A 22,447-nucleotide genomic window follows, 5' to 3' on the forward strand; every position below is an offset into this window, starting at 1 on the left:
ATCCAAACACATGGTGCATATATAAAATAGTATCCCTTTTCAAAGGTCTGAAAGTCAAACCACGAATTCCAGATATGCATATTAAAATGCAGACTGCTTAGGCATGCAAGTTTTCAATTAAAACTGTTATGAAAGAAGTTTTGGAACATTTCAATCCCCCCCCGCCCCCCATTCGTGGTTTTCTTTTCTTTTATTCACTGGAACTGGACAATTTCTGAATGCAAATTAAACTGTGTGTGGACCTGGGGTACAATTGAGATTTTTGATGAGATAAAATACAATTACATAAGGCTTTTTGTTTTGAAGTGATCAGTGCCATGTGGCTAAATGCAGCACGATTCCACGGTGAAACACCAAAAGGAGGATTTCTGATGGCAAGTATTTATAACCTTATTATAATAGTTGAGGCTTCAAGGGAATCTAATGAGATTGGCTACTCTGAGGAGTTTCCACATCCTCTTGATGTTTGTGTGCATCTTGCCAGTTTCTTTGCTGGAATGCATTATATATTAAATGTTGTTCCTTGCCCTGTAAGGACAGCACATTGAGCTCCTCCTGCTTCTTGAGGTACAACTTCAAAGGGTTATTGTGTGAGGGGGTAAACATGTATGTGTGTTGGGGGGGGGGAATGACTATATATGCTGCCTTGAGCTCTTAGGAGGAAGGCCAAATTAAAATGAAGTAAATAAAACCTGTTAAGTGGTTTGGGTTCTTAAAATGTCTGCCTTTGAGTGCTGGACATTAAAATGCAGGCACCAGATTAAGTACAGTGTATGTACCATTATGTGCCCGTATGTGGGACGCGGGTGGTGTTGTGGGTTAAACCACAGAGCCTAGGGCTTGCCGATCAGAAGGTTGGTGGTTCAAATCACCGCGACGGGGTGAGCTCCTGTTGCTCGGTCCCTGCTCCTGCCAACCTAGCAGTTTGAAAGCATGTCAAAGTGCAAGTAGATAAATAGGTACCGCTCCGGTGGGAAGGTAAATGGCGTTTCCATTCACTGCTCTGGTTTGCCAGAAGCGACTTAGTCATGCTGGCCACATGACCTGGAAGCTGTATGCTGGCTCCCTCGGCCAGTAAAGCAAGATGAGCACCGCAACCCCAGAGTCGTCCATGACTGGACCTAATGGTCAGGGGTCTCTTTACCTTTATGTGCCATTAAAAAAGTCTTGCCTAGAGCAGACCAAATACCACCAGTCCAAAATCCTATTTCTAGCATTGGCCCTACAGATACCACAGGGAACTAATTTCTATCCTCTGTTGTTTGTCAACAGCATTGGTTACTCAGAATTTTTTGCCTCTAAACACAAAGGTTCCACTCAGCACTTGTGGCTATGAGCTGCCAATAAACCAAGGTTGGAGTATCTCCAGCTTTCTTGACTCCCAACTCCCATTGGCTCCAACTAAACGGGTTGAGCAATCTTTCAAGAGCCACATACCAGTGGCAAACATGGCCAGAGGCAAAGGTGGGTATAGCAATAAATATAAATTTTACCATTGTACAGCAGGCTAGTTGCTACACAAACTCACACAACTCTCTCTTCTCCTCCATCCAGGCAAGTAAGAGGCATTATTGAACTCTAATAATAAAGGACACGATCCAGTTAGAGAAAAACTGTCAGAGAAGGTACAGGGTGCAGCTGGTGAGGGATATGACTTGGGGAGAGAGTCCCAAGAGCCAGACAGAGAGTCTGCAAGAGTTGTATTTGGTCCCTGGGCCTGAGGATCCCCATGCCAGTGCTAAACTGTGGTAAATCTAAAATGGAAGCTTCTGATTTTCTCCTTATTTATGGCAGTGCTGGAGATAAGAGGAGAGTTGCACATGAGCCCAGGAGGAGGCTAGGCTCATTGTCATAATGCCAAATCACAGTCCAAACACAGCAGATTGACATGCATATTAATGGCACACCAGCCCTTTCTCATATTAAATATGGCAATCCTCATAAGGGTTCTGATGCATTCCTTTCCTACAGTTCTATGATTTTGAGGAGCCATTAAGTAATCAATAGTAAATAATTTTATTTCCAAGACAGCCCACAAAAAAGCTTTCCCCTGTTGTTTTCCCACATGCTAACAGAAAACCCTGCGACAGCAAAGGTATTACAGCAAATCATGTACTAAGGCTCCCCTCAACCAAGCAAGTTTGTCAGGTTCAACCGAAAAGTGACATTTCTTGCCCAAGTTTTGATATACAGCAGCAACTAGCTATGTTTTAGTTTCTCCTTTATCTTTCCACCAAAGATGGCTGGCATAGATAGCAATTGTGGCTGCAGGAAAGACTTTCCCTCTCCTTTCCCCCTGGAGAAGCCCCTGTGAGGTGGCACATTTAGATCCCTAATTTCGGAAGAAGCAAAAAACAAGAAGCAAAGAGGCATTGACACACCCTCTTTGATTCTACAAGACTGCAAAAACTTGTCTACACTAGCAGTTGCATGCCTATATTGTCAGGACCGTGCTGAAGCAGATTTAACAAACTGCTTGTGCCGACTACGTCTGGGAATCGTTTATGAAGTGAACCTCTGGTGGCAGACGTTCAAAATGGCAGAGGCAAGAAAGGAAAGAGGGAGTCCAAGATATTATGCTGCCTAAGGACAGGATTCCGCCCCACCCATTCCACACACAGAAGCCAACCAGACTTGCAGCTGATTCCTGCTTTAATGCTGGCAACAGGACAACCACGTCTGAGGGCAGCAGGCCAGCTAAAAGGCCACATAGCATGTACAGCTGGTTAGAATACCAGGAGGAAAGGCCAGAGAAACTGTCAGTCATTGCTGTCCCTCAACACCCCCCCCCCCAGCAACTACCATCTCAGGTAGCTGTTTCACTCTGCCTACTGGTGTCAGGCCTCAGGGAATCAGTTTCCCAACCACCTTGGCAGTAGATAAGCAGGACAAAGGAAAAGAAGTCTTCTTACCAGTTAGAAACTTTACTGATCACAGCAAGAGAGCAAAGAATCCATTTCCTAGAAAGGACGGTGCTCCCAATTAAGGGCACCACCCATTTCCTCCCTAGTCACCCACTTCACTACTGCGTCTTGTACCCTGAGCTCATGACCACTGTGCTTTCTGTGCCACCACCCTTATCAGCTCTTCTTGACCTTGGGCTGAGCAGATGAATGCTTTCCAGAGACAGTGAATCTGTTAACTCTCTCTCTCCCAGTTCTTCTCCTCCTAGCTGTTCCCCATCCAGTATTTCCCAGCTTCTGCCTTCTGAACTATGTCCCACTGTTTGGGACCATTGTTCCAAATCTATACTGTCTTCCTGTGCTCCTGGAAAGATTCAGGATCCGGATCAGGAGCAGGGGGAGGGGGAGGCTCCCACCATTCCTCCTCAGCACGGTCCCTGACAACTTGTAGGACTGGTTTATAAATTACCAAATTCAGGGAAAGATACATCAAATACATTCATTGTACTGGGTCTCCCTTACACAGCTTAAAGACAGCTGTGATTAGGAACAAGAAGTTCCAATAAAAGAAGAGTGGCAGACGAAGATGATAGACTTTGCGGGATTGGTGAAACTGACCACGAAAATCCGAAACCAGCATGATCAAGCATTCCAAAAAGACTGGAGCAAATTTAACCAATATTTGAAGGACCATTGTAAGTAATTAACAACACTGGCAGGGCTGTAAGAAGACTTGTAATGTTAACTGTACTTACCTTTTTATATTTATCTAAAATTGAGACATATCAAATGAGTGAAAGGTAAATTGGAAAAGGTATAAATGCTATGATATGGAGGTTAACTCTGAAAACCATGAGGTGGGAGGGAGGGGAGTCAACAAGCTCTTTAGAACCAAAGAAGTAAAGTGAACAATGATGATGTGATTAAATATTATAAAATGGAAAATTAATAAAAAGTACTAAAAAATAAAGACAACTGCGATTAAATGACATACAAATTGTTAAAATAATAATAATAAATTAAATTAAAAGGTGCACAGAAGACAATTCATTGGCCAGTGCATTCTTGATATGCAGGGGAGGCTCCGATTCTCTATTTTCAGAGAGATCCCAAAGCTGACCATTGGCTCAATCCAACCTTTGGCAGCCTGGTGTCCTCCAGATATTTTGAACTCCCATCAGTCCCAGGAAGCACTTGGTTGGCAAAGGCTGCCTTAATCTCTTTTTGTGGTGTCTTAGTTTGCCTGGCTCAAAGTCAGCTGGTTTGTCTGTGCAGCAAAGCAGAGGCGAATTTAGGGGAGCGCAACCGGTTCAGTGTTACTGGGTGCAGAGCTTCAGGTGCGTCGTAACTATGATTTAGAATGGAGAGTGCGAGGTGGAAGGGCACCAGATTTTGGCACCACACAGGGCACCACTGAAATTTGATACCCCAAGATCCAGCCCCGAGCATAGTTACGAAGTATGAACAGCAACTGCGAAAAAGGCTTAATCTATACTTAGGGCTCACCAGGACAAGAAAGGCAGGGACCTGTGTTACAGAAACCAGGAGCACTTCCACCTAGAAAACTAGATGAGCAAAAAAATAAATAAAAATTATGTAGCAGAGCAATTTCGTGGAGTTTCTATTAGTGGTCAAGAGCATGATTTGTGGACAATCTCTCAGGGATGCTTTCTAGGTAATATTTCCTGCCCCAAGACAGGTTTGTTGGTGTGCCCTTTAAAAATATAGATTTCTTTCAGCTTAGGTAACGTCTATGGCTGTGGGTCTGTATTGCAGGATTTCCTAATTGCATTTGTGTGGTTTTGGTTTGCAGTGTTGATACTGTATTTGCCTTTCTTCATTGATTCCTTCCCCTCTCTCCTATCTTTTATTGCTAGTCTCTCCCTCCCTGCCTCCCAGCCTGTAGCTGCCAAAGTGAATACTGGGCTGTCCCTTGAGAGACATTTGAGGAGCTGCTTGCCTGCCTGTCACCTTCCTGAACAGATCTTGTTAATGACTCCCACAAGCTGTGCAACTTCATTAATCATTTTGGGGTGTGTGTGCATGATTAAGTGAGGAGGGAGAGAGGATTCATACCCAGTGGAAAAGAAGGCCATTACATCGTATTTGTAACAGGGAAAGTGGGCACAGACAGTGCAGTTAAAGGCCTGGAAGGATCCCAGGACAAAATCGGCACAAATGTTCTTATCTCATGACTGGTGGTGAAAAAGCTAGTTTCCTCCCAAAGGTCAGTCAACATTCTGTAGTCAATCAGCACACGCAGACTTTGTTGGGCTGCTTTGTATTCCCCAAGTTTGCCCACTTAGGGGCTTTCTCCATGTAACAGGTGGGGAGTATACGGTGGTACCTCGGGTTACAGACGCTTCAGGTTACAGACACTTTAAGTTACAGACTCCGCTAACCCAAAAATAGTACCTCGGGTTAAGAACTTTGCTTCAGGATGAGAACGGCGGCAGCATGGCAGGTCCCATTAGCTAAAGTGGTACCTCAGGTTAAGAACAATTTCAGGTTAAGAACAGACCTACGGAACGAATTATGTTCTTAACCCGAGGTACCACTGTATCCTGGCTCAAAGGGGGATGCTTTTTGGATACCTCAGGAAGAAGATGCTGATTGCAAGGTGATGAAAAAGAAATGATTCATAATTTGCTGAAACATGAAGATTTGTTCCTGGCATGTATAATTCATAAGCACTTCATAATTCTTCTTTTTTCTTTCAAAGGAAAGCTATTTTGAGAAATGCCATTTTAACGCAGTCACTGTTGTTTCCAATTTACTGCATAACTCACTGCTTCCAATGCTTGTTCTTAAGAGCTTTAACCTTTTTTTAAAAAAATAATAATAATTGAGTACTGCCTAATATATTCATCAGGAGAGATGTTTAAAAATATACTGCAGAAACTAAGGTTCCCCCCGCCCCACCAGTCCTCAATGATTCTGCCCTCATCTCTTTCTTCCTGACTGACTGAAGTTAAGCTCTAGGGCCTGTGAAGCAGGCAAATCCTTTGATTGCAACGGTATTCTCCTTAGACCTAGTTAATTTCAGCACTGGCAGACAAATGAGTGAATGGACAAATTGTTTTTGGAAGCATCGTATGATGTTGAAGGCTGCAGCTATTAATTATGGACTGATAATAAATGGTTTGCATTTGCGTTTGATGTGGAAACCAGCAGTTTCACTGCAAAATCAGCGAATACAAAATCTGTTTATGTGGAATTGTAGGAATGAGTTCATCCCTTATGGAGAAAGATACACTAATTCTGGCAATCAGTTGTGAACTAAACCCAAGCTCGTCCTAGCAGGTGAAAGAGAGTTGAAAGAATTGAAACCACTATTAACAGAGGCAGAGGAAATAGTCAGTACTTTGTGGGCCTCAAGAAACCATCTTTGGAGAGACTTCATCAGGCAAAGCCTTCTTCCACTTGCCCCACCCTCCAGTCCCTGCTTCTCAATTTGTATTGCATTATTTTATGCTCTGTGGCTTACCAATGTTTTATTGATTGTAGTTTAGAAATTATTTATTGTAATTAAGAGTGGATTTCTGTTTAATTTTTATATGCGGATATTATTATTCTATACTATTCTAATGATTGTTGAATGTTACTTTATTTGATGTAGGTTGCTTATTTTAAAGTTATGTTTTATTATCACAATTTTTGTATTGCATTAGATTGTTATAAGGTGTACATTCACTATTTATTCAGCTTGTAAACCACCTTGGATATTGTAAGATAGAAAGACGGTATACAAATTAAAAGTGATGGTGATGATGATGATGATACAAAGTGTTCAAAGTGGCTGACAAATATAAAATCAAACATAAAAACAACAGCAGAACAACCACTAAAAACATTATAAACAAAAAACAGCAGTGACAAACAATAAAGAGCCGTACTCGCCATCAGTACTTTTAGTAGCAACAGAATCAAACGTATGCTTAAAAAGGAGTTTTCCATTCCCGATGGAAAACAATTAAAGAGAAAGAAAACCTAACCTTTGGGGGCAGGGAGTTCCAGAGCTACCACCTATATATCAAATATAAACTTTAAAACTACAAAATGCATGTTCCGTATTCTACTGCAAGTCAAATGCCAAAGCCGGGTGTAGCCAATGACTTGTGCATATTAGGCAGAAAACTATGAGATAACAACGTCACAGATAAAACGAAGCAGCTTCCTCCGAAAACAGCTACACATTTAACTTTGTTAAGTTGTACATGTGAGCAACTGCATAGCAACCTTACCTTCATAAACATACTAAACCCAGTTTTCAGAAGGTCTGTGAGCCCAGAAGACATGTGCTCAATATCAACAGAGTCAGGTCGATCCGAATTATATATCTCTTCCACCACTTGCTTCAGCAATGGTTTATACGAGGCCTGGAAAATATTAAACATTGAATGTAAGTGTATATATACAAGTGATTTCACAATGCACAACCCACTTGTGAAATTTACTGTGTTGGGATATGTTCATGGTCACTGTGGTAACTGCTAAAAAAAAGAGAGGAAAAAGGAGTGGAAGCTGCCTACAACTTGCTCACTGGAGAAGATACTGTCCTGTTTGCATCAATATGTTGTCTGGAGACAGAGACAGGGCACACACACAGATATCTTTCATACTGCTTTTGCAACAAGAGACAAACCAGTTCTGCTTTATTTCGCTACTAATGTTGGGGAAACATTTTCAGCCTCTGCCTAGTTGATGGTTCAAACTGGACTATTGAGTCTCTGCATTGAATCCCATTGGTTGGCTCCACAAAGATACAAGCACTCAGCTTCTTGGAAAATAAAAATCCAACAATCTGAACTTTAACAAAATCTGAAGATGAGGGGAGGAAAATGTACAGAATCCCAGGGAGTTCTTACCTCTGCCTGGTATATTTGCTTTTGCCAAAAAACAACAACAAAAAAACACACCTCGTCACAAGAAATAACACTAGTTCACTAGGTCCTAAAGTTAAAGGGACCCCTGGCCATTAGGTCCATTTGTGGTCGACTCTGGGGTTGCGGCGCTCATCTCGCTTTATTGGCCGAGGGAACTGGCATACAGCTTCCGGGTCATGTGGCCAGCATGACTAAGCCGCTTCTGGCAAACCAGAGCAGCGCACAGAAACGCTCTTTACCTTCCCGCTGGAGCGGTACCTATTTATCTACTTGCACTTTGACGTGCTTTCGAACTGCTAGGTTGGTAGGAGCAGGGACCGAGCAACGGGAGCTCACCCTGTCGTGGGGATTCGAACCACCGACCTTCTGATCAGCAAGTCCTAGGCTCTGTGGTTTAACCCACAGTGGTCCTAGCCTTGTGCAATTTTGGAGCTGCTTTTTTGTATTGATATGACTGGGGATCGATCACAAATGGACTGAAGTCTCTCAACAGTAATGATTACCATTACCCTCTCTCAACACACGCTGGCTGGGATGGGGAGCAGCGGTGTTCCAATGGCTAACTAATCATGTATTAAACACAAGCATGTAAAAAGGATGCATAGTTGCATAGGGTGAATTGCAGCAAAGGATAGGATATCTAGACTAATGAAGAGTCTGGGTTTATCTGGCTTTTTAAATGATTTTTAAATGTTACAATCTTCTTTTGATGTATATACTAAACACATTACTGAGAGTGTATCACTTCAGCATTTTGAAAATTGATTTGGAAGGTTGTATTTGAAACACTGCAAACATCATTTGGAAAGCCAGCATCATAACTGACGTTTTGATACAGAGCTGGTGAGGGACAACATATTGTCTATTTGAACATGTATTTTGCTGGTTCTTCAGGTCCCTGGATCCAACCGTAATGCAAATAAAATAAAGTAGGCACTTTAAACCAGAGGAATGCTTTTAGTGAAAGCTTACTGTATACAGTTTATAAAGTTTTCTACATTTAGCAGATCTAAAGCAGTAACAATCAACTAATATAATTTCAGTAGCCAGTATTACAATCTACAAAACTGAATTAATGTCTTCCATTTATGGCAGCCAATGTTTCCTTACTGAGCTATTCCAAGAATGTCAATCTCTAGTTTTCTTAGAAAACACATGTAGGAGTCATGCTGCAGAAATGATAAACAGAAGTGCCACTTACTTTAGACAGAAAAAAGGAAAAACAAATGAGAAACTAACTACTTAAACTGAACAACCTGGGGAAAAATGATTTTCTAAAACCTTATAGCCATTAAAGACACATTTTTGTGTCCAGCAGTTTGCGCTGTCAAATAAAGATCTTTTTCTTCCATGCAGCCACTAAGAAAATGTAGATGTGCCACTCAAAGCGTCCTCCAACACACATTTACATTTTAACTGAGCCAAGAATGATGCAGCAGACATTAGCTGTGTGTTATATGACTGGCTGGGACTCAAAAACATAAAATACGGCTTGTTGAACACACACAATTATTCCTTTGGGAAAGAGAAACAAATTCATTCAAAATGATATGCTTAAAAGGGAAAGGATGTCAAAACAGGAAATATGTGATTTTTTAAATATATATTAAAAAATCACTTAAGCTTTGATTCAAAGCACACTTAAGCATAACGTCTCTGTATTTAGGTTGGATCCAGATTTGGTTAATTATACTTTAGTCATGGCTAATACAAGTCTCATTGAATTCAATGGGTCTATTCCAAGTAAGACTAACTAAATCTGGATTTAATCCATTGTAGTTACTGATTATCTGGGGGGGGGGGAGCTGGACCCACTCTGGCCAAGGACCTGGGGATGGGTGATGGCATGATAGCCAGTATGGTTTCATGCCCTCTATGATCTTGGCTGTGTGGAAGGTAAGGTATAACCATTAAACATCCCTGTCTAAGCAACCGGATGAGGAAAAATGTTCTTTCTTACTGGGGCGGGGGCAGGAATCCTGTCTTGCACTCTTCGTACTTCTAGTTTAAGACTACAGCAGCTAAAAGAATCAATCAGTGCTTAACAATGGTACATCAGGGACATGATGCTATCTGAAATTAAGGGCTGAGAAATAGGAACGGTGACAAATTGTCTAGAAAACATCAACAAAGGTGCTACCAAAAAGCACAGAGCAAAAGCTTCAGTAACTGGTTGTTCCAAACTCTGATAACTTACATAATATATTGGGGGGGGGTTAACTGTTTCATGCACAGAAAATGTATCAATAAAAAGATGCTATAGTTTGATTTCTATTCTTTTTAAGCTGGATACATTTAGTGGTTACTGCTAAATGGATGACTATTCTATAGAGTAGAGTACCCCTGGATGGTTAAGTCCAGTCAAAGGCAACTATGGGGTTGTAATGCTCATCTCACCGCAGTGGTACCTATTCATCTACTTGCACTGGTGTGCTTTCAAACTGCTGGGTTGGCAGGAGCTGGGACACAGCAATGGGAGCTCACCCTGTTGCGGGGATTCAAACCACTAACCTTCTGATCGGCAAGCCCAGGGGCCCAGTGGTTTAAACCACAGTGCCACCCGTGTCCCTTTCTATTTTATAGAGCAGGTGGCCTTCATGGGTACGTGTAAGCTCCCTGCAACTGGTGAGGCTAGCACAGAAACAACATTAGATGGATGGCAATGTTATAGCTGCTGTGGTTCAGTAGATATCCTTTCAATTAAGCAATGACTATTAAGAACATTGGAAGGGAAAGACAATTCTACAAACCCACTTGTAGATTAGTAGAATACGTCCTGCATTAAACAACTACAAAATCAGTCACATTTTGCTACAGGTAGTTTTGCCAATGCTCCAAACCAGGGCTTCTTAAACTTGGGTCTCCAGCTGTTTTTGGGTTACAACTCCCATAATCCCTAGCCAGCAGAACCGGTGGTCAGGGATGATGGGATATGTAGTTCAAAAACAGCCGGAGACCCAAGTTTGGGAAACACTGCTATAAAGTAACATAGAGTAACACATGGATTTTTTTAAAAATAAGACATAGTGACTTGCCTGTTGAATTTGGCTTCCTGGAACATGTACAGAATTAAACTGCTTCATGTAAGCCCGAGCTCTTGCAACATCTCTGAGAGTCATAAAGATCTCATTCACAGCAGCTGTGGCCTTTTGAAATGTCAGATCAAGTGAAGACTCACAACCTGGAACAACATGGAAAAAAAGATTTGCTAGGTGAGGCCATTTTTTTTAACCAACACAAATGAAAGTAGTGGGGGAAGGGAAGAGGAATGATGGGGGGGTGTTTCTCTAATTTAAGAGCAGGGATGGTCAACATATGCATTCTTGGGGGGGTTCTGCATTCTCCAGATAGTAGTTTAACAAATCCCCCCAGATTTAAGAAGGCAAGCAACAATTTGAACCTTGCATATGGCAACATTGGACAAGTCTTGTTAAGCTCTCAACTATGATGCTGAAAATAGAAATATCAGTTTCCTTACCTAGAAAGTTTTAAAAGAACCATCACCACTTTTGCATCCCAATGTGGTTATGCATCCCAACTTGGTTATGCTACCAAAAATAAAATAAGGTATCGAAAGAAGAGAGAAGAAGAGTTTGGGTTTGATATCCCGCTTTATCGCTACCCGAAGGAGTCTCAAAGCGGCTAACATTCTCCTTTCCCTTCCTCCCCCACAACAAACACTCTGTGAAGTGAGTGGGGCTGAGAGACTTCAAAGAAGTATGACAAGCCAAGGTCACCCAGCAGCTGCATGTGGAGGAGCAGGAATCGAACCCGGTTCACCAGATTATGAGTCTACCGCTCTTAACAACTACACCACACTGGCTGTCATAAAGAAAGAAAGAAAGAAAGAAACATAAATAAATAAATAAATAAATAAATAGTATAACTTTCAACAAATGCCCATTTAAGTCTCTTTTGTTCCTGTTTGTCTACATATATAACACACAGGTTTGACACAAAGCATTCCAGAGGTTTTCCTTCTAATAATGTATTACAATGTATTTTGCATGCTTCCTTAAAACTGTTTGCAGAGGATGTCCATTGCCAATGAGATGAAATCAATGATAGGCCATATCTATCTGCCTTCCACTGATCTTGCTAACATTTCAGTACAAATATGAAGCAGCTGTGAAATTCATGCTCACAAGGAAGCTTCATAAAGTATTCCCCCCCCCTTTGTTTCTACGCTATGGTTACTCCGTCTAAAATTAAATTTTAATCTTTGCATAGCAACATAGCAGAGTGGTTTTGTATTCTCAGTGAACTGACTTGAAGCTCATTTCACTTAAGAGACAGTTTTGAAAAGGCAACAACAGTTTCCAGGATTACAAATGGTTGTTACAACAACTCTGAGGTTATTCTCTGCTAACAATAAACATGTTGTAGCAAGTTTATAGATTCAATTGCATCAAGGAGTAGGACTATCGGGCCTAAACAAAACTGTAGCATCACTGTGTTCTGGGGCCGTTGGCAAATATTTCTAAAATATTAGAAATCGCATCTTTAATATTTTAAACCCACCGCCATCAATTATACCTGCTACCCACTGTTCAACCACATGGTCCTGGGGTGGGTTACATCTTCAAATGAGAATATAATACAATAAAACACCCCCACTCCCAAAATATCCTGGTTGTTTGATAGTAATGACAACTGCAGTAATAATAATAAGCGTGGTTGATTTGTTCTAAGCCAGGATGAAAAGGGTCCTAGTAACACTAGGGCTGATACAATTGTCATGAATGTGCTTGCTGTTAATAAAAGATCAAGCTTTAAAAATGGCTCACACTTTCTCTATGAAAGGTAAGGTTATTTAAGTTTATTGAACTCATGTGACCAAAAAACACTGAAGTGATTTACCAAGAGAATAAAATAAAATAATAAAAATACGTACCCATATTATTAAAAGCATAGTCAAAATAAGGTCTCATTGTTTAAGGATGGAACAGTATTTTGTACATTTTGTGCACCAAATAACCCAACTTCAGGTTAGAAGACTATTGTTTTTAATGCACAGCTGACAATAATGCACAGTGTGTTCCTGCACAGTGCGTTCCTGGATTGAAAACACGCCTGGACATACACGTAAATATAACTCAGATGTTGTAAAATCCAGTCCTGTTGGTCATGGACACCCTTCTTAACATGGATCAAAAGAAAATGATAAGCAGCAGCAATTTAGAAGGAGACTGGTTTTGAAATTATTTATTGTCTGAAGTCTTCCCCACACATATTCTTATATGGTTAAAAAAGGCAATTGAAGAAGGTTGCATAAAATCAAAGAGGTGTCCATAGATGTAGCGGGAAGGTAAACAGCATTTCCGTGCGCTCCGGCTTCTGTCACAGTGTTACATTGCGCCAGAAGCAGTTTGATCATGCTGGCCACATGACCCGGAAAGCTGCCTGCGGACAAACGCTGGCTCCCTCGGCCTGAAAAGCAAGATGAGCGCCTGTGACTGGACTTCACAGTCCAGGGGTCCTTTACCTACCACAAACCCCATGCAATTTAGTTCTAATCCAACTGTGCTGTTCATGAGGGCAACAATATCAGTAATTGTATTGTTGTAGCTTATGTTGACCTTTCCCTTAAATGAACTGAACGAATAGAATCCCATGAAGTTAGTAATGGCTTTCAATATAATGCACAAAAATACTATTTTAATAAACTTCTTGCATTTCCATCCAACTTACAAAATAAAAATCAAACCTCAGGAATAATTTCAAATTTAATTCTACTTCTAATATTGGATTTGAATTAATTGAAAGTGAGCCTTTAACAAGAAGAAAAGCCAAGGCAAAAGTTAATATTAGAAAATCTCACAAATCTTCTTTTTTGACAGGATTAACATTTTCCTCAAACCATGGGTGGCAGCATGATTTGAAGTACACATTGCACTCAGAATGACATTCAATAGAACATCTTTAGCAGTGAGGTTTATTGAGATTTACGTAGCTTATGAATCATATAAATCATTCATCTGATAATAATTCAAACAGCTTTGCAAACCTCTCTATCTTGATTTTTCAAAAAATTTAATCAGGGCTCTGTAGGTTTTCTGGGTTGAGGAGAGTAAATATAATACAATAGTCTATCTGTCTGAAACTGAGCCAGCCTATTTCTCCAGCAAGGTCGTGCAAACTCAATTATTTTACCGGGTTATTTACAAAATTAATCATTTTGCTTTATGGCAGCGATTCCGAATCACAAAAAGAAAGAAGAGAAAAAAGAAAAGCACATGGGCAAAAAAGGGAACACAAGATGACACAGATTTGCATAAAAGTGACATAAGTTAATTTAAATGTACAAATGTGAATCTAAAATGTTTACTACAATTTAAACCAGAAATATGGAATATTTAGCTAGGGCTTTCCACTTGGCCAATGAGACACTGGGTATGGGGTAGGTATGGGGCAGGTAGTGCCTTGGCTAAAGAAAGAAGAGTAGAATTCCCCCGCTCATTTGATCCTGTTCAGTTTGGGCTTGTCGCCAGTGAGTCAGCTGATGCAAGGGGAGTTCAATCCTGCATGGCAGTATCTCTCCCCCCCACACTACCTGGGCCATCTTTGACAGGTGGGTGGGACAAACTACCTGTCAATCACCTGACAAGTGATAGGCAGGTGGTGCTCTCACCCACTTGTCAACGTGGGCTCGCCAGTGTGGGGAAGATTTGCACCCTACTGAAAAGAATGATCCCCCACTCCAACTTCAAAACAAATACAATTCATCTTTCCATAGTGGGAAGACTTGACTAGGTGACAGCCTGCTCAATCTGCTTTCCACATGTTAACTATTGATAGTTAACATCAAGGTCCTTGCTTCTTATAGTTTTTTTTTATCTTGGACTAGACCACCCCTGAAATAGGGCTTCTTCGACCAGAGGGTTCTCCTCTCCTCTCCTCCCCCACCCCAGTCTGTGAACTGTGAATCTCTATTAAGCAGACAGAGGAGCCAATGAAAATGTTTTTGACTGATGAGCATTAAGAATGCAACTCAAAACATGTTTAATAGGCAGTAAGCCTTGCCAAAGACAGAATATAGGATTCTGCTGCTGTGAATCATAAAGTGGTGGAGTTGGACTCTTAAGTGTCAATAATAATAATAATAATAATAATAATAATAATAATAATAATAATAATAATTTATTTATACCCCACTCATCTGGCTGGGTTTCCCAGTGGAGTCCCATGGATTGGCAAGATTTCCATGTTATAACCCTCTTCCTTAAGTTTTATATCCAACCTTTCCCATCTTTCATTCAGAAAAGATTAGGCCTACTGCATTCACGATATGAACCGAGCTACAAGACTTCTTTGAAAATAACCAATTAATTTATTGCCTTGCTCTGTCACTTTCCAAAACCTTATCATATAGCATACATGGCTCAGCTGATAGAGTATGAGCCAACAACAACAACAACATTTTTTTTTTATTTCTATCCCACCCATCTGGCTGGGATTCCTCGGCCACTCTGGACAGCTTTCAACAGAACATTAAAAACAGAATAAAACTTCAAACATTAAAAACTTCCCTAAGCAGGGCTGCCTTCATAGGTTATACTCAATGACCCTTGTGGTCCCTTCCAACTTGACAATTCTATGATTCTATCACTACAAAGCCTAAAAAGATTGGGCAGGTTTTGCTCTGAAACCTCCATATCCAAGGTCTGATAGAAGTAAGGTAAAGGTAAAGGGACCCCTGAGCATTAGGTCCAGTTGTGGCTGACTCTGGGGTTGCGGCACTCATCTCGCTTTATTGGCTGAGGGAGCCGGCATACAGCTTCCGAGTCATGTGGCCAGCATGACTAAGCCGCTTCTGGCGAACCAGAACAGTGCACGGAAACTTGTTCACCTTCCCACTAGAGGGGTACCTATTTATCTACTTGAACTTTGACATGCTTTCAAACTGCTAGGTTGGCAAGAGCAGGGACCAAGCAACAGGAGCTTACCCCGTTGCGGGGATTCGAACTGCCAACCTTCTGATCGTCAAGTCCTAGGCTCTGTGGTTTAACCCAGTACTGGATATTAATATCCTCTCTGCATAGCCTTCCTCCTTTGCTTGTGTGAAGGATTTTTCTGTGTTGTATGTGTTTGAATGTGCGCTCTCCCTATCCCCACAATTCATTCCTACTTGTGAATGCAGGGTTAGGGTGATCTTCCAGACAGAGCAACACTGTCACACATCACTGCTAGAAAAACGTAAAAGAGACAGCAACTTTCCTCCATCTTCCTAGCCCATCATCTTTCCCCCCCTCCCTAGGACCATACTATCTAAGGTTTTGCACTGCCATCTTGAGAGGAGGAGGAAATATTAAAATAGCATTCTGTGGGGGGAAATGTTGCCATTTGCAGCGCCAACTTGTTTCTAACACTCAACACGTTTTCATTAGCAGGCTGTAAAACTTTCAGGCTGCCCAGGACTTTAGCAATCCACAGAATAATTTATCGGAATAGAAAAGAGCACTTGACAAAAGTCTCCAAGCTACAGCTAGTCTGAACCAAGCTTTGAAAACAAATCCAGAACACTTCTGGTCTTTTCCTAAGAACCTCGCGCTAGAGTTTATGAGAACATTTATAGAGACTATGATTTTCTCAAGCTATTTTTGCTTTAGACAGTTAAGTTGAAAAAAGTTGTTTTGCAAGAAATCATAGGCTCGCTTTCACTAAACACTGTAGTCGTTTCCAGCATTGGAATCTGTATCCATGAGGGTGTGGAACTGCATGATACATCCCCTTCACCCTGATCTTTCTGCACTGAAGGGGGATTGCACAGCAAGTCTACTTGACTGAATGTACTTACAACTCTCCCCACAACCGCCCTGAGATCTCCAGGTATAGGGTGGTATATAAATAACAACAACAACAGGAAACCCTCAAAGTATAAGGTTTCCAACTGGGCAGAGAATTGGCAAATGTGTTCAGCCAAACTCACAGATTTTCTTACTCAATGCAGGAGTTTCTTCACTCCATGGATACAGATTCTGAACACCTGAGGAGCAGAAAAGTGGAAGAAAAGCAAAGGCTCTACAGTTGTACCTCAGGTTAAGAACTTAATTTGTTCCAGAGGTCCGTTCTTAACCTGAAACTGTTCTTAACCTGAGGTACCACTTTAGCTAATGGGGCCTCCCGCTGCCGCTGTGCGATTTCTGTTCTCATCGTGAAGCAAAGTTCTTAACCCGAGGTACTATTTCTAGGTTAACGGAGTCTGTAACCTGAAGCGTCTGTAACCTGAGGTACCACTGTACTTCAGAATCATTACACTAAAAACTACAGTGTTCCTTGTTCACTGCCCAGTTTGACACAGCACTAGTAAGTTTTATCCTGAGCATACTTTCAAAGTAACTTGCGTTGCTACCACAGGTAGGATTTGAGCATCAACTTGTTACGGTTAGTCACATGACAGTACTGAGCTCATGGTGCCTCCCCTTGTTTTCATACTATCACAGATTCAAGTGAGTGGCAAAATTCTAAGTGTGTGCAGGGGAGAATCAGACATGGAACTGGAGGTATCCTCCTGCAGCCGTTTGTATGGCCGAACCAGAGCTCTGCTGTTATTGGCTTGAGTGTTCAGCTATGTGAACTGTTCAGCTATTCTTTTCTGCATGTGGGCAGAACTTTGCAGACTAGAATGCTCAGTAAGAGGGGGATAAAATCCCTTCCAACTACCTTTTGTCAAAATTCAGAAGCATGAGGCAAAGAAATGTCAGCACCACGTAAGCAACTTGTTCTCTCAAACAGACACCAGGTCGAAAACTCTCTCTGGCTTTTGAATGAACAACAGCTTGCCACTTTGAGTCATATAGTGCCTACGTATTCTTTCTCGACTAAAGCTGTTTTGCAGTTGTCTGCAGAAGGTGTGGGCAACATATCACAAGTGGTTGGCATGTGCTCCTGGTAGTATTTCTGTAACCCACAAGGACTTCAGGAAATCCAAGAGTCTAACTTTTAGCCCCGCTTAAAAAGTAATTCTCAAGAACTTGTGTATTTACAAAGCACTGGAAATTCTACTAAAAGAAGTGGAACAAAAATACAAAGCATAAAGAAGTCCGAGAGTAGAAATTGCCTACCCTAACTGCTCTAGAATAGAGGTTTGATTAGCATATGCTACGCTAATGAAAACGCTGAGCAAATTAATTACAGGCAGCATAGGCCAATGAAATATACTAGGAGTCGATAGTGGATTTCATGCTCTTTATTCAGCTCACAGTGGTGAGGAGGAATGGAAATTCCCCAAGAATGTCTGCTTTATATACATTATTTACACAATGGGCCCCACATGATTGGCTAATTCCAGAATTCTCCTGAAGGCCAATCAGGTTGCAGGTTCACTTCCACCTGGAGCTGGATTGGGTGGCTCCTGTGGACCAATCAGACTGCTGCAATCTGGGTCCTATTGTTCTAGGACCAATCAGACTGCTGCATTCTGAATCCTATTGTTCTAGGAACAATCAGACTGCTGCATTCTGAATCCTATTGTTCTAGGACCAATCAGACTGCTGCATTTTGGATCCTATTCAACACAGTACATAACAGCCAAGCAGCTACTGCACATCAGATCTGCTACTGGTCTCATGTTGCGCTTACAGTGCAATCCTATACAGGTCTGTGCAAAACTAAGCCCAATTGAGTCCAATGGGGCTAACTCCGAGGCAAGTGGGTATAGGATTGCAGTTCAAACAGTCTTCTGTAGCATATGTTATTTGATCCAATTACAGTCGTACCTTGGTTGTCGACTTCCAAAAACATTCGACAACCAAGGCACGGCTTCTGATTGGCTGCAGGAGCTTCCTGCGCACAACTGGAAGCTGTGGAAGCCATGTTGGGCATTTGGCTTCCAAAGAACGTTCGCAAACTGGAATGCTCATTTCTGGGTTTGCAGCGTTCGGGAGCCAAAACATTCATCTCCAAAGGTGTTCGGCTTCCAAGGTACGACTGTATAACACACATGGGGATTGGGAAATAACATGTTAATGGGAACCTTGATTATACTGCTCAGCTACAGAACCCTGCCAAAGAAAGACGTGAGGAACAAAGGAGAATGGGCAATGCTCAAAGGTAGAATAAGAAAAGTTATTTACTCCACTGTATTAATATTAAAATTATATCTCAGGCTAGTATACAGTGGTTCCTTGGGTAAAGTACTTAATTCATTCTGGAGGTCCATTCTTAACCTGAAACTGTTCTTAACCTGAAGCACCACTTTAGCTAATGGGGCCTCCTGCTGCTGCGCCGCCACCACACGATTTTTGTTCTCAACCTGAAGCAAAGTTCTTAACCCGAGGTATTATTTCTGGGTTAGCGGAGTCTGTAACCTGAAGCGTATGTAACCTGAAGCGTATGTAACCCGAGGTACCACTGTATTACGATTCCAGTGTATGTTCCTCCAAATTGGCTTAACTTGCAATAATATACTATTGCCTGTTTCACATGTCTGAGTCACGTTCAGACCTTCTCTTTCAGTTTTGGTTTTATTTTATGTTTGTTCTTTATCCAAACTGTACTTTAAGCCAATTGGGTAGCAATGTCTTAGGTGCCTCAATAAAATTTATATCATTATTATATTATATTATATTATATTATATTATATTATATTATAAAATTTATTATTGGACATATAAGGGCACCTGGACCAGGTGGTCCTTGTTCTGACCCAGAAAGACAATACTTACTTTGTTAGGCTATATATGAAAATTCAACATTACTGAGTATCTCCTATTTACTTGGTTCCTGCAGTTGCTACATTTAGACATGCCACAAACCCACTACTGCCATGGAAAATTAAGTATGCGTATAAACAATGAAACAGCAATAGCTCCACTGCTAAGCAATCTTATCCACATGTTCCAATTAAGGTGAAACAATCAAAAGCAACTCTAAAGAGGCTGCCAGAGAAACACTGGAACTATTTCTAGGAAACGTTGACTCCAAGAAAGACACCAAATTTGGTGCGAGGTTGTTTCAGAGTTCGCTGAAAATTAATGAACTAGTTCTCTTAATGTTTGGCCACAGTTTAGAGTTTTAGCTAGGACCTGTTGCGATTGAACTAAAATGAGAAGAGGATTGGAAGTTAAGCAGCTCAAGCTCTTGTGATGTTGCCTATTTCTAAAGACTGTGATCTAATTCAACTCCTTCCTTCCTTCCTTAAGAACGTGAGAAGAGCCTGTTGGATCAGGCCAATGGTCCATCTAGTCCAGCCTTCTGTTCTCTCAGTGGCCAACCAGATCACAGAATCATAGAACAGTTGGAAGGGATCCTGAGGATCATCAAGTCTAACACCTGCAATGCAGAAATATGCAGCTGCCCCAATGGAGATCGAAACTGCAACCTTGCTGTTATCAGCACCTGATAGCCAACTCCTCCATAAATTTCTCTAATCTTCTTTTTAAAGGCCACCCAAGTTGGTGGGCATGACTGCCTCCTGTGGGAGCAAGTTCTGGGAAATTATCTATTTAAGGTGAACGTTCCTGATCCATTTGCGCTTAAATTTGGAAAAGGTCTAGAAGAAAGAAACAGCCTGTAGCTGCAAGAACGAGGTGAATATCTGTCATGTTTCTATAATAACATGGGATAATGCAATGGCCAATTTGTAAGGAGCTGCTGGGACTCAAAGTCTGCCTGGAAGCCACAAACCCTGCCCTATGAGTGTCAGTCTAAAATTATACATTTTATTGCAATGCCAAATAAACCAATGTTTTGCTATTATCACCAGAAACAGAACTCAGGTAGCCATATAAATAATTGCATTTTGGGGGGGGGGGAGGGGGTTTCTAATTCCACACACTATCTGTTAAGACAAATACAAGATATAAGTAGAACTTTCAAGATCTTCTGCCTGTTATCGATGGAAGCATCCTAGTATCATATAACAGATTTCTGCCCTCACCCCATTACATACACACAGTACACACAGAGAAAGGTTTATATTTTTTTTTCAATGATTCAAGCACTGCACCACTGCCCTCTGCTGCTCATTTTCTTTTTTAACTGTAGTTCGTATGTGGATAGTTCTCCCAACTTCCCTCATAATACCAAGTGGCAACTCACCTGCACTCTGCAATAGAGCATCCCAAATAAATAAGAGATATAAAATGTCTGTCAACAAACTGATCAGCCCCGCAGCTTTTCATTTTTTTGTATAGCATACACAAAATGTACTCATGTGGGCACAGTATCAAGCCTCTGTTTGGAGGGAGGCGTAGTATGATGTCCTATAAGGGATGCTGATTTAAGTATACTGAATCAAGTTCCCTAGGTTTCATGTTTAATTTCTTACTCCATCCTGGAGCCAAGGGTTAATTCCTCTTTTGGCAGCAGTGTCACTGCTGTTTACTTCTGAATATAGGATCGCACAGTCAGATATGATATTGTACCTGTAAATAAGGTTTTGTCTTCTGACACTACTAGAGCTACAGTAACTACAGTACATCAAGACCACATTATGCAAAGATTGTATTTAATTTGTGCCTCAGCTTCTAAAAAAGGGACCCTGCTTTCTGTACCACAAACCTTTAACACGGCTGTTCTTATCAAGACACCTTGCCTTGTCCAGAGAACATAATAAACAGATAGCTGTGAACTGTGTAGCTGTTTGCCTTATCTACTTGGGATCCAGATATCCAGTAATCCCGCCCTTGTTCCTATATTTATTGTTATATTACATTTATTTATATTCCACCTTTCCCCCCCTGACAGGGACTCAAGGTGGTATACAGCTAAAATAGAAACAGCTAAAAACATGGGGGGGGGAGCAATTATTAAAAAACAACCTAATATATATATGGAAAACTCAGCAGTGGCCAGAGGATTGGAGAAGATTAGTCTACATCCCAATCCCAAAGAAGGGCAGTGCGAAATAATGCTCCAATTACCGCACAATTGCACTCATTTCACACGCTAGCAAGGTTATGCTTAAAATTCTACAAGGTAGGCTCAAGCAATATGTGGACCGAGAACTCCCAGAAGTACAAGCTGGATTTAGAAGAGGCAGAGGAACCAGAGACCAAATTGCAAACATGCGCTGGATTATGGAGAAAGCTAGAGAGTTCCAGAAAGACATCTACTTCTGCTTCATTGACTATGCAAAAACCTTTGACTGTGTCGACCACAGCAAACTATGGCAAGTTCTTAAAGAAATGGGAGTGCCTGTTCAACTCATCTGTCTCCTGAGAAATCTCTATGTGGGACAAGAAGCTACAGTTAGAACTGGATATGGAACAACGGATTGGTTCAAAGTTGGGAAAGGAGTACGACAAGGCTGTATATTGTTTCCTTGTTTATTTAACTTATATGCAGAATTCATCAGGCGAAAGGCTGGGCTGGAGGAATCCCTAGCTGGAAATAATAATAATAATAATAATAATAATAATAATAATAATAATAATAATTTATTATTTGTACCCCGCCCATCTGGCTGGGCTTCCCCAGCCACTCTGGGCGGCTTCCACAGAAACAAAAAATACACTAAAATCACACATTAAAAACTTCCCTGAACAGGGCTGCCTTAAGATGTCTTCTGAATGTCAGGTAATTGTTGATTGCTTTGACATCTGATGGGAGGGCATTCCACAGGGTGGGCGCCACTACCGAGAAGGCCCTCTGCCTGGTTCCCTGTAGCTTTGCTTCTCGCAGTGAGGGAACCGCCAGAAGGCCCTCGGCGCTGAA

General features: G+C 41.3%; 1 protein-coding gene across 1 annotated transcript in view; it reads right to left on the bottom strand.

Moving 5' to 3' along the window:
* The window catches only part of SCFD2 (sec1 family domain containing 2), a 148,299-nt gene that overhangs the window by 11,608 nt on the left and 114,244 nt on the right, over positions 1-22,447 (bottom strand). The window contains exons 6-7 of the mRNA XM_081926560.1: positions 10,825-10,970; positions 7,148-7,282 (exon numbers count right to left, since the gene is read on the bottom strand). Of these exons, the coding sequence (XP_081782686.1) occupies positions 7,148-7,282; positions 10,825-10,970 (281 nt within the window). The remainder of the gene's footprint in view (positions 1-7,147; positions 7,283-10,824; positions 10,971-22,447) is intronic.

This window comes from Podarcis melisellensis (assembly GCF_964234715.1).
Source record: "Podarcis melisellensis genome assembly, chromosome: 9".
NCBI lineage: Eukaryota > Metazoa > Chordata > Lepidosauria > Squamata > Lacertidae > Podarcis > Podarcis melisellensis.